The sequence below is a fragment of the Macrobrachium rosenbergii genome, chromosome 50 (genome assembly GCF_040412425.1).
Source record: "Macrobrachium rosenbergii isolate ZJJX-2024 chromosome 50, ASM4041242v1, whole genome shotgun sequence".
NCBI lineage: Eukaryota > Metazoa > Arthropoda > Malacostraca > Decapoda > Palaemonidae > Macrobrachium > Macrobrachium rosenbergii.
Genome location: NC_089790.1, coordinates 32,379,579 through 32,406,933, shown reverse-complemented (window position 1 = coordinate 32,406,933; position 27,355 = coordinate 32,379,579). Strand labels below are relative to the sequence as shown.

At 38.5% G+C, this 27,355-nt stretch overlaps 1 protein-coding gene across 1 annotated transcript in view; it reads right to left on the bottom strand.

Annotated features, from left to right (window-relative positions):
- Nucleotides 1-1,592: 1,592 nt before the first annotated feature.
- The window catches only part of LOC136832850 (uncharacterized), a 28,729-nt gene continuing 2,966 nt past the window's right edge, over nucleotides 1,593-27,355 (bottom strand). The window contains exons 2-3 of the mRNA XM_067094511.1: nucleotides 10,708-11,146; nucleotides 1,593-1,908 (exon numbers count right to left, since the gene is read on the bottom strand). Of these exons, the coding sequence (XP_066950612.1) occupies nucleotides 1,593-1,908; nucleotides 10,708-11,146 (755 nt within the window). The remainder of the gene's footprint in view (nucleotides 1,909-10,707; nucleotides 11,147-27,355) is intronic.

Here is a 27,355-nt window from a genome sequence, read left to right as displayed (position 1 = left end):
TGAAATTATGAGGATAATTAGAAGCACATGATCACAAACACAATTTTATGGTCTTTACCATATGCTCATAAACACACATGGATGCTAATAAATAATATAACATGGTCATAGGCTGCACGATCTATAACCAACTGGTTACCATCACAGTAGTAAAATAAAACAAATATTAACAAACTTCACCTACTGATCATAAAATCACATGATTATAAGTAAGGTGAACGTAATTGTAAGTGAAAATTAACCATAGCAAAATAATTATTTGAAGTAGGATAACTGTAGGCCTACCACCAGCTCCTGATAATTTACCCCAGGCATTCAAAATTCGTAAGTAACACAAGAAGCAGCACTGCCACACATCCTTGCTCACAATACAAAACAACCCTACACTTCATTTACAAGTTCTTGTCAAGAACTGATCGCTACATACCTCCACTGGAGATAATGGGAGGGTCAAGAAATCGACTATCTGTCTGACAGACTCACAGTGAGTGATACTGAGCTGGACAGTGGACAGTTACTGTTGGCTGGAAACACAAATTTACAGAAATGGTAAGTCAAGTAGACTGAAAGAGTATACGAAACTAAATTTGATAATAATAAAACAGGGCCCGTATTTATCAAAGCTCGCAAATCCTTAAGAGTACTCTTAAATCATTAAAACACTTTTAAAGTTGTGAAAATTCTTAAGAGAATTTTACGAAGCCTCTTACGCGCTATGAGTACTCATATCTCGGGCCGAGATTTACGAGTGGTGGAGAGGTCTAACTACTTAGGAGTTTCTCATAGCGGTAGTCACAGACTGTAAACATGGCAGACGAACAAGAACACCGCATTCGCCGCCCGAGGAATTTTCGTCCAATACTGGATATATTCAATGTGTATGATGACAGTGACTTTAGAAAAAGATATAGAGTTGATCAAAATGGCCTCATGTACTGTATGTGACTGACTTGATCAGAGAGGCGATTGCCAACCGTACAGAGGAGTCATGCCGTAACACTAGAGATGAAACCGGCGCTTACTTTGAGGTATTTTTCAACAGGCAAAATGCAACTCTGCAATGGTGATGACTTTGGCCTCTCTCAGCCCACAATTAGCAGAATAATTACACAGACTGTTGATGCTCTACAGCTCCACGGATGATCCAAAGATTTGTGAAGTTCCCAACCAGAAATTACAGCTTTAGTGAACCAAGTGCTGTACTCTTCATGCACAATACAATATTTAATCTCTTTCATTAAAGTAAATTTTCTTTAAAGCATATTCATAGCCAGTGATAATATTCAAGCACTGGATATGTCAAAATGAAAATGAAAGGAAATAACAAATATATGGTTTTATTTTTTCTTATTCTTAATTTTACAATTAAACAAGTAAACGGTTCCTAGATAGGGCAAAATATACCTGCGCTGGGCACCTCCGCAATTGCGGAAGTCATTATTTCAGTCTGCAATCTCGGTGGAGGAAGGGGAAAAGAAGGATGAAAGAATAGGGGGTGGTGATGGATGATTGGGGAGGGGTGGGTAAAGGAGAAAGAGTGGGAAAGACAATAGGCATTAATTATTTGGGTAAAGATGCCTGTAATTGACTTATTAGAAGGCCTCCAGTTCAAATGCTTTTCTTTTTGCATCAGCTGCAGCTCTTTCAGCTTCAGCTGCAGCTATTTTGGCTTCCCAGAAAGCCAATTCTGCTTTTTGTTTCTTTGCCCGAAAAGTGTCTTCAAGCAAAGGAAACAGAGGACGCTTTAATGATGATGATGATGCTGGGACTGAAGACTGTGGATGTCTTGAAAGTGTTGACGGTGTTGAAGTGGGTATTAATACCGTCGAGATATCACCTTCAAAGGTGACATCGACTGCATCAGACATCACCTCACATGCCTCTTCCACTTGTTCCTCTGACTCATCCCTGAAATATAAGACAGCATCTGATATTGTTTTTTTTCCTTTTCCTTTGTTTGCATGATAAAAAACAAATACTGGTAACTGTATTGTCTGAAAGTCAAATGACACCATTTTCCTCTAATATCCAAGCATTTTCCACAAAAATGAACATCAAAATAATTCAACTCGCACCAAAATTGACTGAAAAGAAACTGTATTTTTCCAAAAACTTGTTTATTATTACCCAAAACCAAAAAGCTGAAGAATCCAGGTGACCTCCCAGTCCAGAAATGGCTACATTTTGCACTCCTAAAATTGATTCGACGGCCACTGCAACCTCTGATAGGGGCTTGTGGGGTGGGGGGGACCACCACCTGTAATAACAGTAGTGTTAGCAACAAAAATTTCATAAAAATAATACAGTAATAATATTAATGCTAAATGCTGAAACAATATAATTTGAGTTTAGGTCTGAGTCTAAAGTTCTTAATTTTACTGCTCATAATAGATCATTCATATTGCACACTACCTGGTAATGTGTGATAGGCTAGTGCACAAAACCACTAAATTTGTAATTGTAGCCAAGAGCTCTGAATTGTTTTTGCCAGTTAAAACCTCAAAATTCACTACAAAACACTTCATATTGTGCTCCAGTATCAATAAAATGATGGGGAAAACCTTTACAGGCACCTAACAAGGTTGAGGGACCACAGGTGGGAACCGGGGGTTTTGGGTGGGTGAAGAGGAAAACTACAAAAATAGTACTTATAATAATGTTAAATATGTAAGATTTGAAAGATGACGGCCAAAAATTGATGTGAATCATGATAAAAAAAAAAAAAAAAAACTATTTCATGCATCAGTGGAATCTACAGGACATTTGCTATCGACGTAAGTTTCTATTTTTTCCAATGTCAACCACGAAGCTATTACCTACAATAATAAGTAAATTTTGTGCACTAGCCTAACCAATAACGCTTACCTAACCTCAACTTTAAACATCGTTATTTTTGTTATTAGTATCTATGCATTCTATACACCATCCCCTTAATTCTAGGTGTCTACTTTTTTAAAAGCTCGCACAGACCTATTCTACAGATTTACCAAAGGATTTTTGGGTATATTTTTAAGGGGGAAAAAATAAAGGTGTGGAGTTATTCTCAATAATGGTAATTTTCTAGTTTAAAGTCGCATAATATGAAAGCTTTTAAGGAAGAAAAGTTGCTTATCTTGGCCTAACATGTAAGAATCTCAAGAGGGAAGGCTTAAATAAAAAAATAAAAAAAAAGAGGGGCCTCGGGGGCGAGGCACAGCCCCTCAGCTAGGAAATAACCAATTCACTGACAAGTTAGAGAAGTGTTTTAGGTTATTATGGACACTAGCCTAACCTTAAACACCTACCTAACCTGTCACTAAATTGGTTTTACTAGCTGGGGGCTACGCCCTCCCAGCCTCCCCCTTTTATTTATGAGTTCAACCTTGACATTCTTACATTTTGGGCCAAGATAAACAACTTTTCTTTGTTAAAAGCTTCCTTATTATGCAATTCTAAAATAGAAAATTACCTCGAGAATTACCAAGGTATGTAAGTTTGGTTAGGTCTTGTATTGTTACATTTATGATGTAAAACCATTGGTCAAGGTTTACTTTGAACAGCACAGCTGTAATGTAGAGTCATGGCCATCCAATTTTATCTAACCTAACCTTGCTGTGAAAGCAATGTCTAGACCAACATCAATTTTTCTATCATGCCTAGTCTCACATAACTTAACTAGCCTAGGAATTTCAGTTATTAGTTGTATGGCTGATAATGAATAACAGAAGGGCTTCTTACCTGTTGCTGCCACAGATTTTCTGTGGTTGCACAGCTCTTCCCTTCCCTGTGCTTTGAGTGCCCACCATTTCTTTACTACATCACACTTGGTCCGGGGGGGGCAGACTCGGAAATGAAGCATTCAGTTTTTGTGACATCTTCCCTTGTGTCTTATCTCATCTTCACTGTCACTTCCGAGCTGAATTTTTTCCCTTCTATTATATACCCGTTTTCAACTATCAACTGCAGTAGACGAAGACAAGCGTCTTGCCTTCCTCTGCCTCCGGGGTTTTGGAATACCGACTGGCACTGCAGAATCGATAGCAGTCGGTATTGAATCCATTTCTAAGGATGGATGGTGACGATAGGCTTGGTTTGTGTTGTTTGAAGAGTCCGACAGTCCGCAAAAATTAAAAGAAAACAAAACACCCGGAAAATAAATAATTTTGATTTCAACAATAATATATAGATCACAAGGTTAATATCATAAGTAATAAATATATTGGATTTTTTGGTATAATTTTTTTATTAAAATAATGGCTTAAATCGTATATTCATGGACTGTAGCAACATATTTTCCGCTATTGTTAGGCAGGATCTTCCTTAAAAGTTTCTTATAAACATACTCTTTTTCATAGCTATGAGATTCTCTCAGAGCGTTGATAAAACACTCTTAGAAATTCCTCTTAACTATGAGTGATTGAGTGACTTATAAGGGAATATTTATGAGATTTCATAAGACCTATGATAAATATGGCCCCTGGTGTTTTAGTATACTTGTAGAATAAAACTGCATTAGCATAGTTGTTAGCAGGTTTATTTTTTGCTTTTTACTGATAATAGTATTCTTTGGAGCACATGTTCACAAACCAGCCAAATTTCCCACCAAACCCACCAAATGCAAAATTTCCCGCTAAACCAAGAAAAAACCAGCCAAATCTAGTGGGAAAACCACCAAACTGGGAACCCTGGCGGACCTTCCTTCTTCCCAGTTCCCACACAATTGAGTGAGCAGCGGGGAAATGGGCCAATGGTTCCTTTTTCGTTCGTCATAGAGAGGAAGGAAAAAGGTAAAACGTCCCAAATCATCCTTATAGTGTCCAACAAAGGGAACCTTTTCATTTGTAAATTTTTTTTTTTACTTTGAGATGGGAAAAGAGCATGCGCCTATATCAGGTGACCCGAAATTCAGTTACCAGTCTTTCCTTTGCCGCGAAAATGGCTGTTTACGACCGCGCTGCAAACATAGCTGTTTACAGTCGCGCAGAGGAAAAATGCCCGAACTTTTCCCGCGTCGACTGTAGTATCTTGAATGTCACCAGTGCTCCAACTTTTTTTCCCCTTAAACAAATTTGATCAACTTGTCACTCAGTTTCAGACACCCACATGTCGTCCTTCTGTCCACATGCCATCCTTCTGTCAGTATAGTATTCAAATTTTCATTTGTACCCTGAATGTTGTAAATGGAGGAGTAAAATTGAGCGTCACCCTCAAGTAGATTTAACATCATGTAAGTGTATTTGATGAACCTGTAATGTGAGTCTATTGTAATGAACCTTTAATGTGAATGCATTGTAAATTGGACTTACCCCAATTTTATTTTCATCATATGTTTCATTAGGTGAATAGAATCGCCAGTAATTTGTGTCATGCAAGTATCCTCAGAACAGTCCTAGTGGATCGTAAATCATATAGTAGGGCTTGAATAACTGTATTAGAAGCCACAGTAAGATTACTCGAAACTAGGACCTCCAAATTTGCCTTGTGCAACATTTTCAATAGATAACTTACAATTGAGTTGAGAATGTTTCTGTAGAATGTAATTGCTTGTAGGCTGACTGATTACCTGACAAAAGTTTAACCTTCCCAGGTGAATAACTCTAGAGGTGTTCAAGAATCAAACATTTAACAATTTGGACATGAATGATAATTTTGAGTGAAGTCTGTATAAACTTGAGTTTTCATAATCAGTTGCACCTTTTAAATTTGGTTAAATAATAGGTACTTTCTCAGACATAAGAAATATTGATATTTATAACTTTCGATATATCAATTAGGCACAAGGAATTTTCCAGACAAATTCGGATATTAGCATTAGATCAGTTATGAAGTTTGTTGTTTTTTCTTAATTCCAATAACATTGTTTATGCTATTAGCTCTTGACAGTTTGACTTGTCAGATTTAGCGCTAGCCTGATTTGGTGTTTCCCCAATAATACACAAGTTTTTCAGTTTTGTTTCTAAATAATCGGAGAAAGCTATCTGTTGATTCAAGTTAACTAAACATTCAAAGAGTACTTCCTTTCTAGCCACTAGTTAAACCATCAGAATTCAGTACGATGTATTCTTATGTGTTCTTACTCAACTGTTAGGTATTTCTACGTGCACATGTTATCTTATGTTGTAATCTTAAGCACTGGGAAAAATTGTACATCTCTTCCCAGACTGGTATCAGACGCACTGGTACTTACTAATCACTTAGAACTAGGTTTAAGATATCCCCAGCTGATGAATTTGGACAAAACTATTGTTAGAAATTGATGTGTTTGCTGTAGCTCGTTGCATATGATTGCATTAATAGTCTGGGCCATCCATCAGAAGGCTTAAGTTCCTCAAGTACGGACTTATCGCTACCATGTCAAACATTTCCAGGATTTTAGCAATTTCTCGAATGGAAATAGCGATACTTTTCTTTGGCGGTTTATAAGCAGTAATTAAAGGCGTTCGGCGAATTTAGTATATGAAAATTCAGCGCCATATTCAAAAGTTTCTAATGGAATTTTCTTGACAAATGAAAGATGGGGAGTAGCTATTGGGAACGAGAAGTTAAATTCCTCGCCCAGCTTTAGTCTCTCTCTGGTGTGAAAAGTGTTATGCATGAGATGCATCATTTCAGTTATACGAGTAATACCGGTACAGTAAACCTTATTTATAGATTTTAATCGCAATGCTTTATCAACAGCTGATTTAATATTCATAAAGCTGCATTTCGAGACTTAGGCAACTTTTCTTTTATCATTAATTGCAGCTTCTGATATCCACATTCAAAGCTTTAAAACTCCTCGGGTTTAGTGTGATCATTAATGTGTGTCTTTTATCTCGTACAGATGATTAACATTTCTAAAGTTGAAGGACATTTCTTTCGTTTCATGAATACTAGCTCATTTACAGCAGCCCCCCGTAGAGGGCTAGTGCTGTGAGTGACTGTAGGCATTACTTAAGGTTATTGACAGGGTCCCTTCAACCCCTAGCTGCATCCCCTTTCATTCCTTTTAGTGTACCTCCGTTCATATTTTATTTCTTCCATCTTAATTTCCACTCTCTCCTAACAGTTGATTCATAGTGTATTTGCGAGGTTTTCCTCCTGTTACATGTTTCAAACCTTTTTACTGTTAACTCCTGTTTCAGCGCTGAATGACCTCATAGGTCCCAGCTCTTGGCCTATGGCCTAATTCTATTGTGTTCCATTTACAAGACTGCCATCATGTCTGGACTTTGATACCTTTTCGGATTATCAATTCGCTGAAGCAGAAGCAGCGCAGCACCTGATATCTGTTGTGCAAGTTGGATGCACTCTGTCTTGACATTCTTTTGTTAATTTCATGAAAGCCTTACGAATTTCAGGATCACATGTTAGTATTAGGTGGGCTGCTTTTATAACAAGCGTAGTTCATCTTTACATCGGCGATTTCATTAATCGCGTCATACTGCTTGTTATAAAACCTCATGAATAGATAATTTATAATTAATTTTGGTTCCAGTTCCCCAAAGCTGTATTTTTTCAGCACTAGCTACCATGTCAGTGTCAAAGTCGCCCCATCCTCTAAACTGCTACCACAAAATTAACAGCATTGCCCTTAGTACTAGACTTCGTATTAATACTTGAATATCTTGCAAGTGCCTGACAACTCACTTTTCTCCAGAGCAATTTCGCTTGCAACCAGTGTAAATTTTATTATTACTTTATCGGCATATATTCTTTATATTAGGTTAATGTTTTGTCAGCATCCAATCCCTCCTCTTCACTCAGGTCAGATTTTGGGGAACACACTTGAAAAATCATGTTTTTCTCTGTAGAATTTCAAGGAAATGCTGAAATCTCGTATTATTAATATAAAAGGGATACTAAAATCTATTAATTTCAAAACCTTGATATTACAAAAATGAAATATTCGGCGAAGAAGTGAACTAAAAAGCTGAAATAATCGTAGAATTTATATTGCAACTATTTTTTTTTTATTAACAACAGATATTAGCGGCGAACTTTGAATTTTAGAACAGGAACAGAAAACGTTTGTGTAATTGGAAGGAAAAGATGACTCCTATTGTCAAAGTAAGGATTACAAGAGGCCATTAGCGTTTGCCTTTCTGGAGAGGTAGGTTGATGCGGTTCGGCTTAGCTCTGTATTAGGAAAGAGATTCTGCAACTGCAGCCAACCAGCAGTGAGAGGAGAGAGAGAGAGAGAGAGAGAGAGAGAGAGAGAGGGAGGGAGGGGGGTATATGGATTTTTTCAGTCTTGAGAGAGTAGCAGCGGAAACGGTTAAGTGCTTTTCTCAGACAAATTATTATGGGTTTTCACCGTAGTTACATCTGGGTTTGGCAACAACTCTCCTTATTTATTGCTGTTTTCCTCGTGGAAGACACTCGAACTCAAGCATCACATGGTACAAGAGAGGGGTGCTAGATATCATACAGCATTATCTGAATTCGGCCGGTCTTGGAGCCCAATGTAACCTGGATAATTTGCTGGAAATGTTCTTATGTACTAATAATAATTCGTTGAATTTTACTCCATAATTCTGACTCCCAGTGACAGACTTGACAAGGATACAGATTTTTTATTACAGGTAATTTGTGCATTTATTAATTTACGGGTTTTGAAAACGTAGCAGAAGTTGGATACAGTATGTGCAACGAATTTTTTAGGGTAAAAATGACCTTAACATAAAATTATCAGGGGACGTTTCCGAAAATAGAGTTAAATTTAGCGTAAACTGCAACGAAGAATCAAATGATCCAAAATAAATGATAGCCACTGAAAATCGTGGTGAGAAGTCACCGCTATTAAATCGAATTTACAATAAAATTACGTGGAGTATCCAATAAAGAACACATTGAATTAATTTCCGTCAAGGATTCTGATTGCAGTATAATTATGGTAGAATCGACCAGCCTAAGTTCGTCTTATCGAAAGCCTACAACTTCCTGAAGGCTTGAATAGCCTTTTGTTAAAAGTAAGAAACAATAGTAATAACCCCAGGGCAAAGAAACAAACCTAATCTGTAAAAATTAAGGAACTGACTTGAAATTACGTCATTTCCAATGATATCCCAAAACAAGGTTCAAGTATCATTTCATCCTAAATACCTTGTAGATAGTATTTATAGATTCTTAGGGATCAGGGCATTACTTACTCTGTAATCACTGCACTGCGAAGTAACAGCCTCTATACCGCAAACAATTAGGGGGTTATTCAGCTGGTGATTGTGCCATGGCGATGGGCTGCCAGCTGACGAATTGGAGTATAGGGATGAGTCGGGGGAGGAGAGTGGCTAAAAGCTGTTTCACACCGGATGCGATGCAAAGCGCACTTCTTTATTTATTTATTTATTTTTTGACTGCCAGGGGTCCATGCCTTAACCCATTCTAGTTGTTAACCTACGCTTCAACTCCTGTTACAGCCTCTTTCGCCCTTTGGGCTACCGATGCAGCAAGTTGACACTACAATCCAGTTGTTTCCGCACGGTGTTGCAGTACGAGTATCTCCACCGACGTGGCTTGTAGAAACGGTTGGTTACAGCCAGTCGGGAACGTCGCTGGTCCTCCCTCACCAGACGCCCTAGGTCACGTCGTCGCCCCCCTACATGCACATATAGTTACTGTAGATCGAGAAGCCAGTGTTCAGTATTCTCACACTGATAAGTTGCACGTCGTCTGCGCTGAAACCCAGCCTTCGGCACAGCTGGGAGGTTACGCGTGACATGATCCCTCTCCAGTTCAACGTGAATGCTTCGATCGTCGGGTCTTTACCGGTCTGGGTTGCTGCATAGTTTCTGATGGCTGGCTTATTATACTTATTTATCTTCTCCTGGTGGAAGACATCGATGGAGTTGACGCTGGAGTCGGCAGTCACCTGGATATCCAAAACCGCCAACCCTTCCTCATTCCATACCAGGAGATCCGGCTTACATAGACCCTCGGGAGTTTGAATCCTGGGTTCACTGATGGTATTAAAGCTGTGGTCCTCCACCTTGTTCCTTACCATCTCTTTTATGCTGTCATGGCGCTTTATCCTCCAAGGTTGAACAGCTGGGCACACTTGAAGAATATGGTGGAGAGTGCCAGGGAACGGGCATCCCAGATCGCATTGGGCGCTTGTCTCACGTCTCCTCGCTGAACGCGCCGGAGTGGTAAGGATGCCAAGCCTCATCTTCACTGTGTTGATGTACGATCCGCCCCGCATCAGTCTAGTCCCTGAATCAAGCCATTTTGGTTTCGGGCCGTGCGAGGCTTCTTACAGTCCCCGTCCGTCGACTGTTATATACAATTGGTTACTCCAGTTAGCAGGTTCATCCACAGACGCTGATCTACTTAGATGTTCACCTGCTATTCCTGCTACGAGCTGGTGAAATTATATAACCCCGAACCTCCGTCTTTGACATCTGTGTAGAAAGATGGTAACGATGTATCTCCCGGTAAATGCAGTGCCTTCCTTACAAATTTCGTGACCTCCAAGTCCAGCTGTTTAAGATGGTACTTATGAAGTTCGCCATGCAGGACAAGATGCCGCAGTCAGGGTATCGCCACATTCTTAATGGCTCAGAACTTCTGCTGTGGCTTGAAGGGCGCCTTCTGTAGATGACCTAGCTCGTTCCTAATTTCTCTGACGGCCTTCTTCCCGTTGGTGTTCAGTTAGGCCCCGACTTCAATCCCTAGGTATTTGTAGAGGTAGTCGGGCTTCAGCACTGAATAGTTTGGTTATTATATTTAAGACTTCGGTCGTTGATATACCACGTCTTTCTTGCTCTATCGCCGACGATACCCATCGTTGCACATTTACTAATTCCTGTTGTTAGACCTACTTCTTCAGCACCCTTTATGAGTGCATCAATCACAGCCTGAAGTCCCACTCTTGTTGCAGCTGCTAGAACGATGTCGTCGGTGAAGGCGAGGTATTTGATCAACTCCCCACGAAGGTGCACCCCTACACCCTGGGGGAGCCTCCCAAGTGCTTGGTCCAGGACAGTGTTGAAGAGCAGTGTGGGAAGTGGGTCGCCCTGCATCACTCCCCTCCGAACATTCGCCCTGAGGTCGAGGATTTCAGTCGATATCTTGGAGTAGAAGCTAGAAATATACTGGAGGGAGTCGCTGTCGAATCCTACGTTGTCCAAGGCTTCAATCAGTTGTGGATGGCCAACTGAATCGAAGGCTTTCTTGAAATCAATGTATGCTAAGTACAGAGTGTTCGACTTAGCCTTTGCATTCTTTCAATAACAATAAATTTGCGCTGATTCCCTCCTCCGCCTTGAACCCTTTCTGACACATGGAAGAGGGAAAACGTTCCGCCACGTGCTGAGCTAAAATCTTGTGTAGGCCTCTAGTTACTATGGAGGTGACTGTGATTGGCCTATAGTCCCCGGGCCCACGGGGAGTGTCGACTTTTGGTATAAGACTTGTACGGCCGCTCGCCCAGTCGGCTGTTGCAGTTCAGTTCGCCAGAGTGAAGTTATAGAAACAGGTAACGAGTGGGGTTTCAGCGCTCCTAAGATCAGCAGGGCGAATACCACCTGGGCCTGGGGCCGAATTTAGCTTTGTACGATGCTTCATCCACTCGGTCTCTTCGTTTGTAATGGGTTCCATTATTGTAGTCCTATTGGCCAAAGTTGGTCCCCTGCGTGTGTCGATGGGCGGGCTCGGTGTCTCAAAAAGGGACACCCAGAAGTCAGCCGTTCCCATGGCTACAGAGCCATGCTAGCTATAATCGCTATGCGTGTGTTCACACCGAAAGCTATGAACGCCTGCGAACAATTCATTCATTGTTAATATGTTCATCTTTACTGCTATATTTAAAGTTAAAATACATATTTAATCTATGAAATCATTTATATTCTTTGGACATTTGCTTCTCCCACTTGAAAGTGCTCCTGTTTAATAATAATAATAATAGTAATAATAATAATAAAACTTGACCATGCACTACTGGAAATAAAATTTTACTTCGAGTAAATTTGATGAGGTATACTTTATACCCCTAAGTTAAAATAACACTTACAATATATTTACATTTAAGCCATGAGGAGGGAACATCTGGTGCAAGACCCAAGTGCACATGCGCTGGGCGATCTACATCCACATAAATCGCCCGCCCGGCAATCTTGGAAGCTATGAAAGCTACATCGCAGACATCGGTGGCATAGCTTCGCACCCGGTGTGAACGGCCTCGTTTAAAACAATGCCAGCAATTAAAAGCCACGTGCCGCAGCGTGTCTACGTTATCGTGGCGCACTTAGCATCACATCCGGTGTGAAACGGCCCTAAACGTTGTTACTCTGTTTGGTGCTCACCAGTGAAGTCTTGAATAGTATTACAGTATGACCTAGCCCTTTGTTGGCCGAGTTGGTTGAGCTTCAGACCGTCATTCGATGGACCGAGTTCGATTCCCGCCGCCGGCTGATGAAGAGTTAGAGGAATTTATTTCTGGTGATAGAAATTCATTTCTCGCTATAATGTGGTTCGGATTCCACAATAAGCTGTAGGTCCCGTTGCTAAGTAACCAATTGGTTCTTAGCCACGTAAAATAAGTGTAATCCTTCGGGCCAGCCCTAGGAGAGCTGTTAATCAGCTTAGTGGTCTGGTAAAACTAAGCTATACTTACTTTACTTTACAGTATGACCCTTGAGCAAGAGCAGTAGTAACTGCTGCTGCGTTTCCTTCGAACATCTGAAGTAAGGTATCAGGATCTCAGGCTATAGTAATGAAATGGTGCGGCATGGTTATCTGCTAAGCTCTTTTTGTAAGTGCACCTTATATTTGTTTAATACAGGCGTCTCTGGTGCAGGAAATGCAATTTTATATTTAACCATGAACAGTAGGAAAACCCAATTACTTGAAAAAGCGAGACGTTATTGTTTAAAGGAAATTACGTGTTGATAAAAAGAATTTATATATATTTTTTTTTAGTGTTGTGGGGTTGGGAATTCCGTTTCAGAGGTATTGACAGGTTAGAGAGAAAAAGATTGCCAGTTGAAGGGAATGTTTCAGTAGTAATTATAATTTATCTTAATGTCATCTGCAGGACAGTGAACAGGTTTATTGTTTTAATGCAGGCTGAACACGAATGCTCTGTTTGTAGCCGCACAATAAGCAATTGTATTATTTTTGAAAATGCAGTTGTTTTGGCTAATTATTTAGTAGCCGGTTGGTGCTTGTGTATCGTTTATTTACACATGTGTGATATTAAATTACGAATAAGGATCTCTCTCTCTCTCTCTCTCTCTCTCTCTCTCTCTCTCTCTCTCTCTCTCTCTCTCTCTCTCTCTCTGCAGCGGTACTTTATTGTACGTTTATTGAAGAAATAAACATTTAAGTCAAATTTTTCTTCATTGAGCATAACCATTATGCATTCCAAAGGAATGGGATGCATGGGGCCTAGATAAATTCATCGTCTCTACAGTCATCTGCCCGGTACCAGTTTTGTTTCTCAGATTATCCCACCATTTTCCTCCTACTTCCGTCCTCATTGTTTTCAGCCCCATCTGCCTTAAGTTGACTCTCCCATACCTTTCTTCAGCAGTCCACCCCTTTAATTCCTGTACCAGTATTCCTTCCATTGTGAAAATGTACCGTCTTACTCTTATCATGAGTGTCGCACATTAATTTGTGGGCTCCACTTCAGTTATGCCTTTTGTCTTCACGCCTTGAAGTGGATCACATGATTTTCATTCATCCACAACTCAAAGATTGCCTTTATACGAATTCGAAATATCCCACAAAAATTCTAAAAATAATTTTCTCATGATGCTTTATTTGAAGCACCCTCACTTTCTTTTCAAAATCTACAAAACAGACACTAGTATTTTCATATGATTTCTTGTTGCATTAATACTTCATTATGAATATTTGATTATTATACTCTCCGTTTTATTGCAACTAGTTTGTTCATTCCTTAGCAAAATATCAACTGCTAGTTCTTTCTTTGAAATATTTTAAATTATATCTTCAAAAGAGTTGGTAGCAAACTTTAAGTTGTTGTCAGTTCATCATTTTTAGTTTTCTGTAAAATATATATATATATATATATATATATATATATATATATATATATATATATATATATATATATATATATATATATATATATATATATATATTGAGATGGTTGTTTGTCTGTCCGCCCTTGAACTTTTTCTGTCCGCCCTCAGATCTTAAAACTACTGAAGCTAGAGGCTTGCAAACTGGTATGTTGATCATCCACCCTCCAGTCATCAAACATATCAAATTGCAGTCCTCTAGCCTCAGTAGGTTTTTTTTATTTAAGATTAAACTCAGCCGTGATCATGCGTCTGGCACCGTTATAGGTGCCAACAATGCAGGCCACCACAGGCTCATGGCTGAAAGTTTCATAGGCCCTGGGTGAGAGTTTCATTCAGCATTGTACGCTGTACAGAAAACTCGATTACGCCGAAGAAACTTTGGCGCATTTTTTAGGTTTTTTTTGGACACGACAATTCGGTTAGCCCATTTTTCCAGTCCCAGCGCGTACAGTATAGTTGAACTCCAAATGTAATAAAATTATTTCATTAGGGCAACCGGCATTTTTTCCGGGTTTGTACAATGTGTTTGGTTGCGAGATAAACCTTATCAAATGTCATTGCTTCCTTTTCAGTATAAAATTTTCTTTTAACTGGCCAGATCTCTTCAGCTGGTGAATGGGTCTTTTTAATAATATATTAAAATAATCTCTCATCTTGTTCCTTATATTTTGTATAAATATTATTCTATCCTTTACTGGTATATCCTCATGACTTGTCTCGCCATGTCAACTCGTTTTTAGAACCATTTGGAGTTCTTTGGTTCTGCCCATCATGTGTATTTGAATTATTGTTGTAGCTTTTATATTAAGAACTGCCTCCAATCACAGTTAATCTCCTGAACCCAAATGTAGCCTTCTGAAGTTAGCTCTTTAAGGAATAAAACTTTGTCGTCGCCTCCAGCACCACCCATCTCGCTTCTTTAATTCGTTAGTTTTTTGTATTTTTACTTTTTTCCAGTTAGATCCTAATTGCCGTCTGCCATTCATTTCTTTTGCCCAGTCTTACTTGACATGTAGTAGCAACTCGCTAGATACCTTCCTCACAACCTCCATAAACTAATCATTTTTACCTACATCTTGACTGTGCTCTTACAGAGGCTAGATTAAATGGAGTGAAAAAAGATTTGTGTGTTATGGAATGAACATTGCTTTCTGCAGAGAAGATAAACTCTTCATTCGATTCAAGTCTATTCATGGCAGATGAAGCTCTGGACAGTAGAAAAATAATTTTTCATATTCAGGTATAGAATATTATAAATAAATATTTGTTAGTAAAGAATAGCTATGTCGCTTTTCATTTATCCATTTTTGGGTTCACAGTTTGTAATCAGATCTTTTCTTCTGGATGTGGATGTTAGCGATTGCAAGTGTAAAACTTTTTCTTTAGAGAAGTTGTTTGAAATGATCATGTATGTCATAAAATAGTCGAAGTCAAGGCCAGCATCATTTTCAGATTAAACCTACGCATTGCAATGCTTTTAGTTTTCTGTAAAAGAAGACTTGAGATGGCTATTTGGCTGTCCGTCCGCAAATTGGTATGTTGATCATCCACCCTCCAGTCATGAAGCATACCAAATTGGAGCCCTCTAGTCTCAGTAGTTTTTATTTGATTTAAGGTTAAAGTTAGCCATAATCTGCTTCTGGCAACGATATAGGATAGGCCACCACCGGTCCGTGGTAAAAGTTTAATGGGCCGCGGATCATACTGCATTATACCGAAATCACCGAAAGATAGATCTATTTTCGGTGGCCTTGATTATATGCTGTACAGAAAACTCGATTGCGCCGAAGAGACTTCGGCGCATTTTTAACTTGTTTATTTTATAACAAGCATAAACTCAAACTAAAACAGGAGCTATTAAACGAATAGCATCATTTTCAGCAGCTATGGTTAATATGGTCTCGAAGTGTATCCCGTAGCATGATGTAACTGATCACTGTATACTCTGTAGACCTCACGTCTCTCGCAGAGTAACAAACATACGAGTACATACACTCGCGCCCTCCCCCTTTTTCGTTGTCTGTTTACGGGTTAACACACTTTCTGAGGAAAAATTATAAATTTAATCAACGAAGGTAAGGGATAGAATGAACTTCCCTTCCACTTTAATTTAGAATTTAAATAATTTTAGCAACCTCCCCTTCTTTGAGACAAGACCCGTGCACAGAGTTCCGAACGTTCCTGTCTTCCAAGTTCCTCTCTACAGTGGTAATCATCCAAGAGACCTATACGCAGTTTATACAGTTTTCATACCAAAAGTATATGATTGCTTTACAATGAAAAAGAAGTTATGTAGATTGTAGCTTATTACTAAAATAATTATTAGTATAAAGAAGTCGTGTGCTTCAGTTTGTTTTCTTGTAAGTGGTATATGGTATAGGTGTAAATCGTCATGTTTATACCATACGAAGTGCGCTTCCAAAACAAGGAGTATGCATGGAATACTGTAAATTTCTGTAATCTTACTATTGACATTACGTTATGAAATTCTTTGAAAAACAAAGTGTTGGGTTTTTTTTTTATAATACAGCCACACAGTGTTGTTTTAATTCCCGGGAAATGAGTGGAGAGAAAGAGAGAGAGGACAGTAAGAAAAAAACATTTTTAGAAACTTCGACCAGCTTCTGACAGTGGGTCTAAACAGGTAAACACAAGACTGGCCACGAACGAGGAACTTTACTTATGAGAAAACTTATAACAAATGTACTGTTGGATTTCTCTCATCCGGTTGTGTAGCTTGGTGGTAGCTCACAGCTGGATGACTGGGTTCGATTCTCTAACTTGGCAATGAGGGACAAATGGGCACATTCCCTAAAAATCCAGTGTATCCTAGTTGATCTATCAGTTATTTACCTATTTAGTAGACGACTGTTGTGGGCCGCACCAAAGTTGGGGAGAGAGAGAAAATATAACAGCTTCGCATAAATTTTACATAATAGATTTACAGTCATTTGGGTTTTGTCTAGCCAGCTCCGATCTGGTCTATACAAACCTCATTTCACTCTCTTTTAGTTCCTCGCTGGGTGAGCGGGTTCCGTTCTCAGCTTCCACTCTGTTGGTCGCGAGTTCGAATCTCCGACCGGCCAGTGAAGAACAAGAGGAATTTGTTTCTGGTGATAGAAATTCATTTCTCGCTATAATGTGGTTTGATTCCACAATAAGCTGTAGGTCCCGTTGCTAGGTAACCAATTGATTCTTAGCCACGTAAAAATAAATCTAATCCTTCGGAGAGCTGTTAATCAGCTCAGTGGTCTGGTTAAACTAAGATATACTACTACTACTCTCACCGATTTTGTTGTTCTTTATCATTGCTAGTTTCAAATTTATATTTATGAAGATACAGATAGTACATAGGATTTATTAAAAACGGTGCTCTACTTTGAAAGTTTGAAGTTTAAAAAATGCTAAAATGTATATCTTAAAATTTAAGATATACATTTTAGCATTTTTAACCTCTATAAAGCTAACGTCTCAAAATCATGTAATTTATATGCTCACAGGCGTGGTTATAAACTGAACGCAGTTGGTGTGAATAAATTGGTAGCGACAGGTCTATGGAAGAGGACTTGGCCTCTGGGCACCAGCAACTCTTAGACTATATTTTGGGTAGGTAATGTGTGGTCACCATTCCTAGCACCAGAAGTCTTCCGCTCATATTGTAAAAATGTAGAATCCCTGGTAGTATTGTTAATGCTGACCGACCAAAGTGTAAGATGAACCTGAAAGCCTTCATCTTCATTAGCTTTTTCAAATGTGCAAATCTTGTATTCAGTGATTATCTGATTCATTGAGTTTACGTTTAGTTTTGTAAAAGTCTGGATCTTGCGTGATCTCTGTTTGTTCAGGTAAATACTGTTGAAGTTTCCCCGTTTTTAAAAAAGCTTTCAAGTGCTTTTTCCCATTTTATGTATATATTTTCCTTGATTTTATTCGTTTTTGAGTATACTTTTGAAAATTACGTTATGTTTAGTCTATCCTATTCCCCGTCTTCCCTGTCTCTTGTCTACACTTTCCCCTCTCTCACGCTTTCCGAACGGAAATGACCTGTCTTATTGATTAACTCTATGGTTACAGTCACCAGATTTAACCACAACACCTGTGTCCATGTCTGAGGCTGTTCGCTATTAATCACGGGCATTCAGCGAGGTTGAAGGAGATGGAGAATAGGCGCGAGACCTCTTGTTGAGGTACAAGGAATAGTGTCTGGGAGGGATGGATGTCTTGAAGGAACAGAAAGGGAAACAAAGAAAATTTACACGTAAAAACTTTGTAGGTAATGCCTGGATTGCGTTTCCTTCAGTTTGTAGTAAGTAGGTGAGAAATTAAAACAGCTTCCTGAGAAAGAGAGGCTCAGTAATGATGTCGGATAATGGAGAAGAAAACGGTAGTTCAGTTGCCTGAAGAAGAAACTAATTTATCGTGTCTGAGCAGTTGTTAAATGGTATATTCATGAGAGAGAGAGAGATCGTTTTAAGGAGGTTGCCAAATAGGTAATATATTTGAAACACATCGAAAGAAAATGGAAAGGAAACGTATGAGTAATTCATATTTGTAAGAACACCCTGTCTCGTTATTTTCTTAGAGTAGCCAAACCTCAGTGGAATGGGTTGGGTAATAGCTGCAGATATACTTTCCTTCAGTGCATGGTTCATTTATAGATAAGCCTAAGGACAACCATATATATGCATTTGCGTTAATAGCACATTTTGCGCTCAGAGAATCATACACTGGTTTTTTTAGCCGTGCATTATCATGGAAATGCTACTGGGGAATATGAGTACATTTTCTTTAGTAATCCATTTTAAGGAGAAAATGCATTTAGGTTAAATATGTGTATATATATATATATATATATATATATATATATATATATATATATATATATATATATATATATATATATTTATATATATATACACAAACATATACATAGCCATATGTATACATATATATATATACAAACATATGCACATATACATATATACATATAGATATACATGCATATATATACATAATACGAGTATATATATATATATATATATATATATATATATATATATATATATATATATATATATATCCAGTTGAGAAGAAATATAGATTGGTATATATTTATTAATGTAAACCGACTTTTTTCAGTTTGAAATAATTTGTCACAGTTGATTTCATCTTCACACGGGGCCAGGAACAAGTCGATCATCATCATCATCATCATCATCATCACGGAATAATGAAACGTGTGGTCGAACTCCTACTTCAAAACGTAAAAGGAATATGACACCAGAACATGCACCCAGTGCAACCGAGGCAGCATTATCTATTTAAAAAACCACAGCACAAGCACAAAAGAAAGAAGACATCCCGTACGCAGTAGGGGTTTTTGTAAAAGTAGTACGGTGATCTCTGAATTTCCTCGCCATAAACATCCGAAACTTATGCCTAAATTTGCTGCATTCCTAAAGTTGAAAGAGGAGGAAGGCAGTTAATCATTGGCCATAAACTGCTGTATGGTGGCATTTTTTTTTTCCTGTATGATTTCTTTCATGGTGGTATAGATATGACACACAAAAGAAAAGAATCTGTACCAGGGCCATAATTTTATTTTTTTCACATTTTGGCATTATAATTTTAAATAGAAAAAAAACATTGGCACAAATTTTATTTATCCTATAAAATTTATGCAGAGCACTTTTTATTGCATTCAGGGTTATAAAAATACAAAAGTCCTGGATGTACACAATGGTAAAATTTTATTTATCCTAGTCAGATATATTTGTAGCGCTTAATTATTAAGTATCACCACCACAAAAAAAAAAAAAAGAAGAGCCAGTGTCTGAAGGCCATAGCATCCTGAAATGCTACCTTGCCTTCATTTACTGAAGTATTCACAAAATGTGTTGCGTACATTTATAGCTTCCTGCGTAGGCCTTCGGCCTAGAGCATTTAAGTTTTCCCAGCCAACACCAGTGCCATTACGCCATTGCCCTGCAATTATTCTACTATTATTTACATCCTCTCTGTCGATTAACTCTGGTGCTGTTTCATTGTGTCTAGATTCTTTAAACAAATAATTGGTGTAACACAAGGGCTGCTAATGTAATTAGCCTAACATGTTCAGGGATGTTCTTATTGGCTGTCTAAATATCTGGAAGCGACTAACCAATATCCTGAAGGCATTTTCGGATACTCTCCTGGCTCTAGAAAGTCGATAGTTGTGAATGAGCTTCTCCATCGGTAAATCATTTCCTTTAAATGGCTTCATCAACCATGGTTTCAAAGGAAAAGCATCTACTGCTACTATGGCATAGGGTGTTACTCTCTCTGAATATGGAATACAGACAGGAGGGGGAATTCCCAGTTGTTTATTTTCTATAGCCTGTATTAGGGTGCACTTTTCCCAAGCTACCCCGTCACTGGCCCTCCCATTAGTCCCAACATCTACATACAAAAATTTATAATGTGCATCTACCAATGCAAGTAAGATTACACTGCAATGTCCCTTATAATCAAAATACTCAGATCCACTGTTATTTGGCTTAGCAACCAATATTCTTTTTCCATCAAGTGCTCCAATACATGATGGATAATTCCACTGTCTGTAGAATTCTGCAGCCACATTCCTCCATGCTTCTTGTGTGGTAGGGACGCTCATGAAGTTCGGTTGAAGGGCTTGATAGATGGCAGAGCATACATTTGGTATTATAGATAAGATGAGAGGCTAGCTGACCCGAAACTGGTAGCTCAGGGACTGTTGGGATTCTCCTGATTGGAGAGAAGGAAAATAAATTAGTAACGCATTCAGCTGTGTTCAGTGATAACAACACCATTGGTTTTTATTTTAAATCAAACTTAGTGTAGCCTTGATCTTAAACTGAGCTAGAACATTATCAAAGCTCTGTTATGCAAATAACAAATATGTATAAAAACAAGCAAATAAAATAATTTTGATCTGGAGACATTATATTAAACCCTAAAACCTAGGCTAGGCCAGCCTGAAATAAGTAAGTACATATAGAATACGTATTTGGACAATATTGAGTATCTGCACCACAGCTAGGAACTTTTTTTTTTTTTTCTTATATTTCAGACAACTCTAAGACACTTTTCTTCTGTGGCATTTCCACTGCAAATTAGCTGTTTATGAGATGTACCCACTCCTATAGTAATACCCACTGACTTGTATAGGTGTAATGTATTATTATAGTTGATAGCAGATTTCAATTTCATCATGGAAACTGTTTTTATTATATTTCAGACAATTCTAAGACACTTTTCTTCTATGGTATTTTCCACTGCAAATTAGCTGTTTATGAGATATCTAAGTTCACTTTATTTAAATTATACTTTAGTGACCTAACAAAATATATATATATATATATATATATATATATATATATATATATATATATATATATATATATATATATATATGCTGAACACTTCAGGTCAGTGCAAATTTTCCCAACAGTATAATATCCAGTCATACCTCAACCATCACTAGCCTAGGCCTCTATAGCATATATCTTAATTTTCTTAACAGCTTTGAACTGTAATAAAAATTTAACATTGACTGCAATAACTTGATTATACTTCATGGCAAATCTGGACACCACTGGGGGAGCTAATGCTCACTCCAGACCCGTTATCCCTAGCTGATAGTCTCGCGCCTTCGGCGCTCAGCTCTGCCATGCAGTTTGCAGTTTTTAAAATTTGCTTTATAGGTACTCAAATTTTGCAGTTAAAACTGCCGTCTCACCCTCAAAATTATAGTTACGGTACTAACGTGTAGCTAAATGTCGTAGGGTAATTGCTAGTCGGTCTTGTGGAGGTACTGCAGTCCTCATGTTCGTGTCTTGTTTAATTATGGATGGAGTAATAAGCTCTTAAACCTCTAAAAACTGTTTTCTTTCCAGTCGCATCCAATTTCTGTACCTAGCTTGATCCTCTAAAGCCAGTTCTTGCACAAGATTATTGAACTGGCTGCCCTCCGCACGTCTCTGTAACCAGGGTTGAGTCCGTAACCTCCTCCTCCTCCGTCTTCTTCCGCCTGTACTTCTTTTCTCTTCTTCTTTAGCCATGGCGATTACTACTAAAGCCATTGCCATGGTCATATTCTGGTCATTGGTGTAGAGGTTAGACATTTCCATGGTTGCCTAACGAGTCTTGATGCCAACAATATGACTTTCTAAGCCGGGTAGTTTTAATTTTCCAGCTGCTGCTTCTCGATATGGGGACTGAACAGCTGATCACATGGTGCTACCGTTGTCATGGCAACGCAGAGTTTGCTTTGTGAAATGGCTGCGTGTGCTCGAGACCGTGTAATAGTTTTGTGATGGAATATGATGGATGAACTGCATTTTGCTCATGAAAATTCGCCCGTGTAATAGCCGCTTAAAGAAGCAATATGTGGTAAGTCCCGATGTGTGTTGGGGGTTAGTGCCGTCAGTGCACCTCATGCTGTGCACTGTAAGCATTACTTGAGGTTCTTTGCAGCGTTCATTCGCCCCCCTAGCTGCAACCCCTTTCATTCCTTTTACTGTACCTTCGTTCATATTCTCCTTTTCCATCTTACATTCCACCCCTCTCCTAAAAGTTGATTCGTAGTGCAAATGCGAGGTTTTCCTCCTGTTACACCTTGGTAACCTTTCTGCTGTCATTTTCGCTTCAGCGCTTAATGACCTCATAGGTCCCAGCGCTAGGCCTTTGGCCCAAATTCAGTATTTTATTCTAGTAAATGCTAAGCTACTTATGTTTTAGTTAAAACAAGAAGCATTACAATAGAATATTTGCTGAACGTTTCTATACTAGTGCGGAAGAAATCCGTTCTTGTGTCAAAATAAAGGCGGCCATAAAGAAACAGATTTTTCTCTGGTAAGAATCGTAAAATCTTCAAAATTTTGGAAGCCGTATGTAATTATAGTAGCTGGAACAAATAGTGATTTCACCCTTACCTTACTAAAAAAAAAAAAAAAAAGTTTCCGATAAACCATCCACTTTGGCTCTTAATTGAAATTTGTGACCCCACTTGGGTTGTCGGTGATTTAAAGCAATCCTAAAGGCTAAACGCGCCAGGTGCTCACAACAGTAGCAAGCGGGTTTGCTCTCCGGACCCTTGGATCCATTCTGTCCTGCAGTTCTCGCTCAAGTAGACAGTGAAGACTTCAGAAGTTCTGCAACTCGTGTAGATTACATCCCCACATTGTGATTAATCTAAGTGAATCAGTTCAACTTTTCAAAATATGCTGCAGAATATTTCCAAACTTTTCAAAGAGCGAAGGGTATTTATTCTTTTTTGGGAAAATATCAACTTGGAACCAAATTATAAAGTGATGATATACTCTACTCTTGAGCTGAAGTTATTTCCTGCTCGTTAGGTTTAAGAATCGATGTATATTTTATTGATTAATAGATTTTGTCGTTGCTAGAGTATTCTAGCGATCTATATCACACTTATGTTTTTTCTATATCTTTATGACAATCGGTATCTTTCGTTCGGCTGGTTCTCCTTTTTTGTAGAATAAAATGTATAACGCGTATATTATTGCAAGTGACAAAAAGATCATTCTTGCGTAGACTTAAATTATTATTATTATTATTATTATTATTATTATTATTATTATTAATATTTCTGAGGCAGCGATTTGGTACGAAGAGAAAAGTAAGAAAAAAATTCTGATAATTGCTGTGCTTTTGTTTGTACGTAATGAAAAGAAAGTGCCTTTACTCAGATTATGTATTACGCTGGAATGACTAAGAACGATAAAGTATTAAATAAAATCAAGTAATTTGATGGATTCATTTGGTGCGAGGGTGGTTGATGAGTGTACTGTTGAAAGAATAGAGAATAGTTTCAGAAAATGTATAGCATAGTCTCTGGCAGTATTGTAAAATAAAAATACTTCATGGAAGGTACTGTAAATGCAAATATAACTGTAATATGAGAGATGAATGTGAGAATTTAAGGAAAACATATTTCCTGATTATTATGATCTCGCTTTTCGAGATCGACAGGTTCTTTAAAATAAACAAGCAATTGGGCTGTAATGACTGACGAGAGGTGACAAACAAAGGAGGGAGGAGTAGAACAAAACGAAAAAGTTTCCTTAAAATTAATTTATTTACAAAGTTAAGTTATTTACATAATGTACAGTTGAGTCAGGTTCAGAAACTAAACAGCACAAATAAATGATTCAGTAAGATAAAGCCCAGTAAACAAACTGAAAATAAATTAACAAACAACACTTGGGCAATAATCAGGCAGCAAAATAATAATGAAACAATACACAAGCAGCATAATAAATACACGGGCAGCATAATAATAATGAAACAATAAATAAACAAGTAGCATAAATCCACAGACGATGCTGCAACATAGGAAGACTGCAGGACAACAAAGACAGAGCCGACACGGCAACCATCTAGCCCTCAAGCACAAGTCCTCCAACTCCAGGCGCCCATGACAGAGCTGCAGACGAAGCTGTAACACTGGAAGACTGCAGGACAACGAAGACAGAGCCGACACGGCAACCATCTAGTCCTCAAGCACAAGTCCTCCACGCGTCTGCTGCCGGGACCTGCCTCTCAGGTACGGATACCTGCTGGTGCTACTCCAACTGGCTTGCTGCTACCCTCAACCTGACTCGTTGCTGCTACGAACCTGACTGGCGAAGCCTGACGCCATCCATCAGACGTCAACTCGCCAGTAATTAAAAACAAACAAAAACAAAGGAGGCAACAATCCACTAAGGGAACAATCGACAAACGATTGTTCCTAACACTGATAATCATATTAGGAATTCTTTTAGAATGGTAAAATAATGTTATTCATATTTGTTGTTGCATTGCTCCATAGCGCAAATCCAGGCACTAGTAATTATTATACAAAACTTTTGGTGAACAGTTTCGTCTCAATGTAGTTCGAATATTACCGGACAGGAGTTGTACATGTTGATTTTGTTAGGGAATTTAAAGATCTGTTTACATTTTGTCTTTTATTTATCAGTTTTGTGAAAAATTTAGTTTTTTTTTTTTTTCACTGAGCACTTGCTGCACAGGACCATATGGTTCCCTAGGTAGTCCTGGTGATTCTTTGTTTCTTTATTGGTACTATTTTTGTAGTACCGTTACAGTTATGAAGAGTGAGTCTGTCACTAAAATTCAAATATCCAGAGTACCGAAATCCGTAGGGGGGTTAGTGCCGTCAGTGCACCTCACGGGGTGCAAAGTAGGCATTACTAAAGGTTCTTGCAGCGTCCCTTTGGCCCCCAGCTGCAACCCCTTTCATTGCTTTTACTGTACCTCCATTCACATTATCTTTCTTCCGTCTTACTATCCGCCCTCTCCTAACAATTATCTCACAGTGCAACTGCGAGGTTTTACTTCTGTTAAACCTTTCAAACCTACCTACTCTGTTTCCTTTCCAGCGCTGAATGACCTCATAGGTCCCAGTGCTTGGCCTTTGTCTTAAATTCTATATTCCATTCCATTCCAGATTACTAAAGCTCTCTTCAGTCAGCTGGGGAGTTATCCTAATAAGTTGTCTATGCTAGGCTGGTACATCTGAGTCCAATAAGTATTCACGGTTATCGATCCAGATGTCAAGCTTCCAGGGTCCAAAGGTTTCGCTAATTGTCATGAAATAGAGATAAGAGTCTTTCCAGAAAATTTAAAGTTTTTTTTAGCATAAAACAGTTTTTATGTTACTCCGTTGCAGGAAACAAGTTGACGATCCTGGGCTGAAAATTCGCAGCCCTGTTTCATTGCTACTGAAGTCATAAGGATTCTCAACGTTTAGCAGTTTTTCTCCCACGAAATGTGACGTATATCATAATTTTGAATTTTACAGTATCCCGGAGATGGTCAGCCCTATGATAGCAGTGGTCTGTTTAAACTGTTTTAATAATATAATAATAATAATACGAAATAAATAATGTAATAATGTTGTCTTGAACAATCAATACGATTCCCCGATAGTTTTCCAATATCTGCCGGTTTACCTTGGTATGAATGTCAGGGTCATTTTACGTTCTTAGGCTTTTGCATTGAATGAAGAGTTATTGTTAGCTGGTATGTTAATTCAGGAAAACGAAGCTGTTGCGTAGCATTTCTGGTTCGGCATTGTTGAAGGCAATTTCCTCATGTATAGGGGAGAGAGAAATTTGAATGAATGGATAGGTAGAACGTCTCCTGTCGAGATATTTGAACTGTGTTTGTGTGTGTGTGTGTTTGTCTATGACTTTCAGATAGTGATGATATTACTGGAGCTCATTTAAGCTGCTTTATTTTGATATTGTGTCTATTTGATGTCTACAGTTTCAGATTAACTTTTCGATTTGAAAGGATGCGGTTTTCATCATAATTACGATTTTTAAACTAAAATTGCGTCCTGCAAATGAGAATTTGCAAGTGAAGCTTTGCTATTCCATCAAATTTCGAGGTAGTAAGTAATACTGAAGTTACCTGCCTGAATCTCTCTCTCTCTCTCTCTCTCTCTCTCTCTCTCTCTCTCTCTCTCTCTCTCTCTCTCTGAATTTGTTTACTTAAAACCATAATGTTGTACGCTAAAATGACAGCATATCTTCTACGGGAAACATATATAAACATAAAACTTGAATCAAATGGCCTATGATAGAAACGCGCATAATATGGTTTTTGTTTGTTGGTGCGTATGCTTATGGGTAGCCGTTGTGCTCAGGCTGACAGTTGCCTATGTAAGGATAATTAATTCCGGATTAGGTTTTGTTTTATTTTCCTTTAATTGGTTTCTTTTTACCCATTATTGCGATTGGTTACATTTTTTCTCGTTAGTTTCACTTGTCATTTAACTAATGGGAATTGAAAGAACAGCTGCCAGTTTGTCAGCATATTGAATTTTGTCAGATTTATTATTTGAATATAGTTTGTACATTATAAAAATTGAAAGTCTATCAAGTAAAAAGAAAAATAGAAATGGAAACACATGTCTTTTTCACGTTCATGTAGAGATGACAGAATAGCTATGCTGCCATCCGGAAGTATTTACCTTGGCCCCGGATATGAAAATGTCGATGCCGGAAGTGGGTCAGTCTCCCTTCCCTCCCTAACCTTATCGGCAGTCCAGCTGGGATGGTGTAAAGAGCAGCGTTGGATAGGGGGTTGGGTTGGCGCTGTACGTCAAGGACTCCAGGTGGCCCTTGGGGAGGGGCGGCTCGGCCCCTCCCCGTTCTCTCTCTCTCTCTCTCTCTCTCTCTCTCTCTCTCTCTCTCTCGGGGCTTACTGATCCCCGTCGGGGTATAGCTTATACCGTGAATTAATGATTACTTTGGGGGAAGGAAGTGTGGTATGGCGGGGGAGGTACAAAGGTGTCC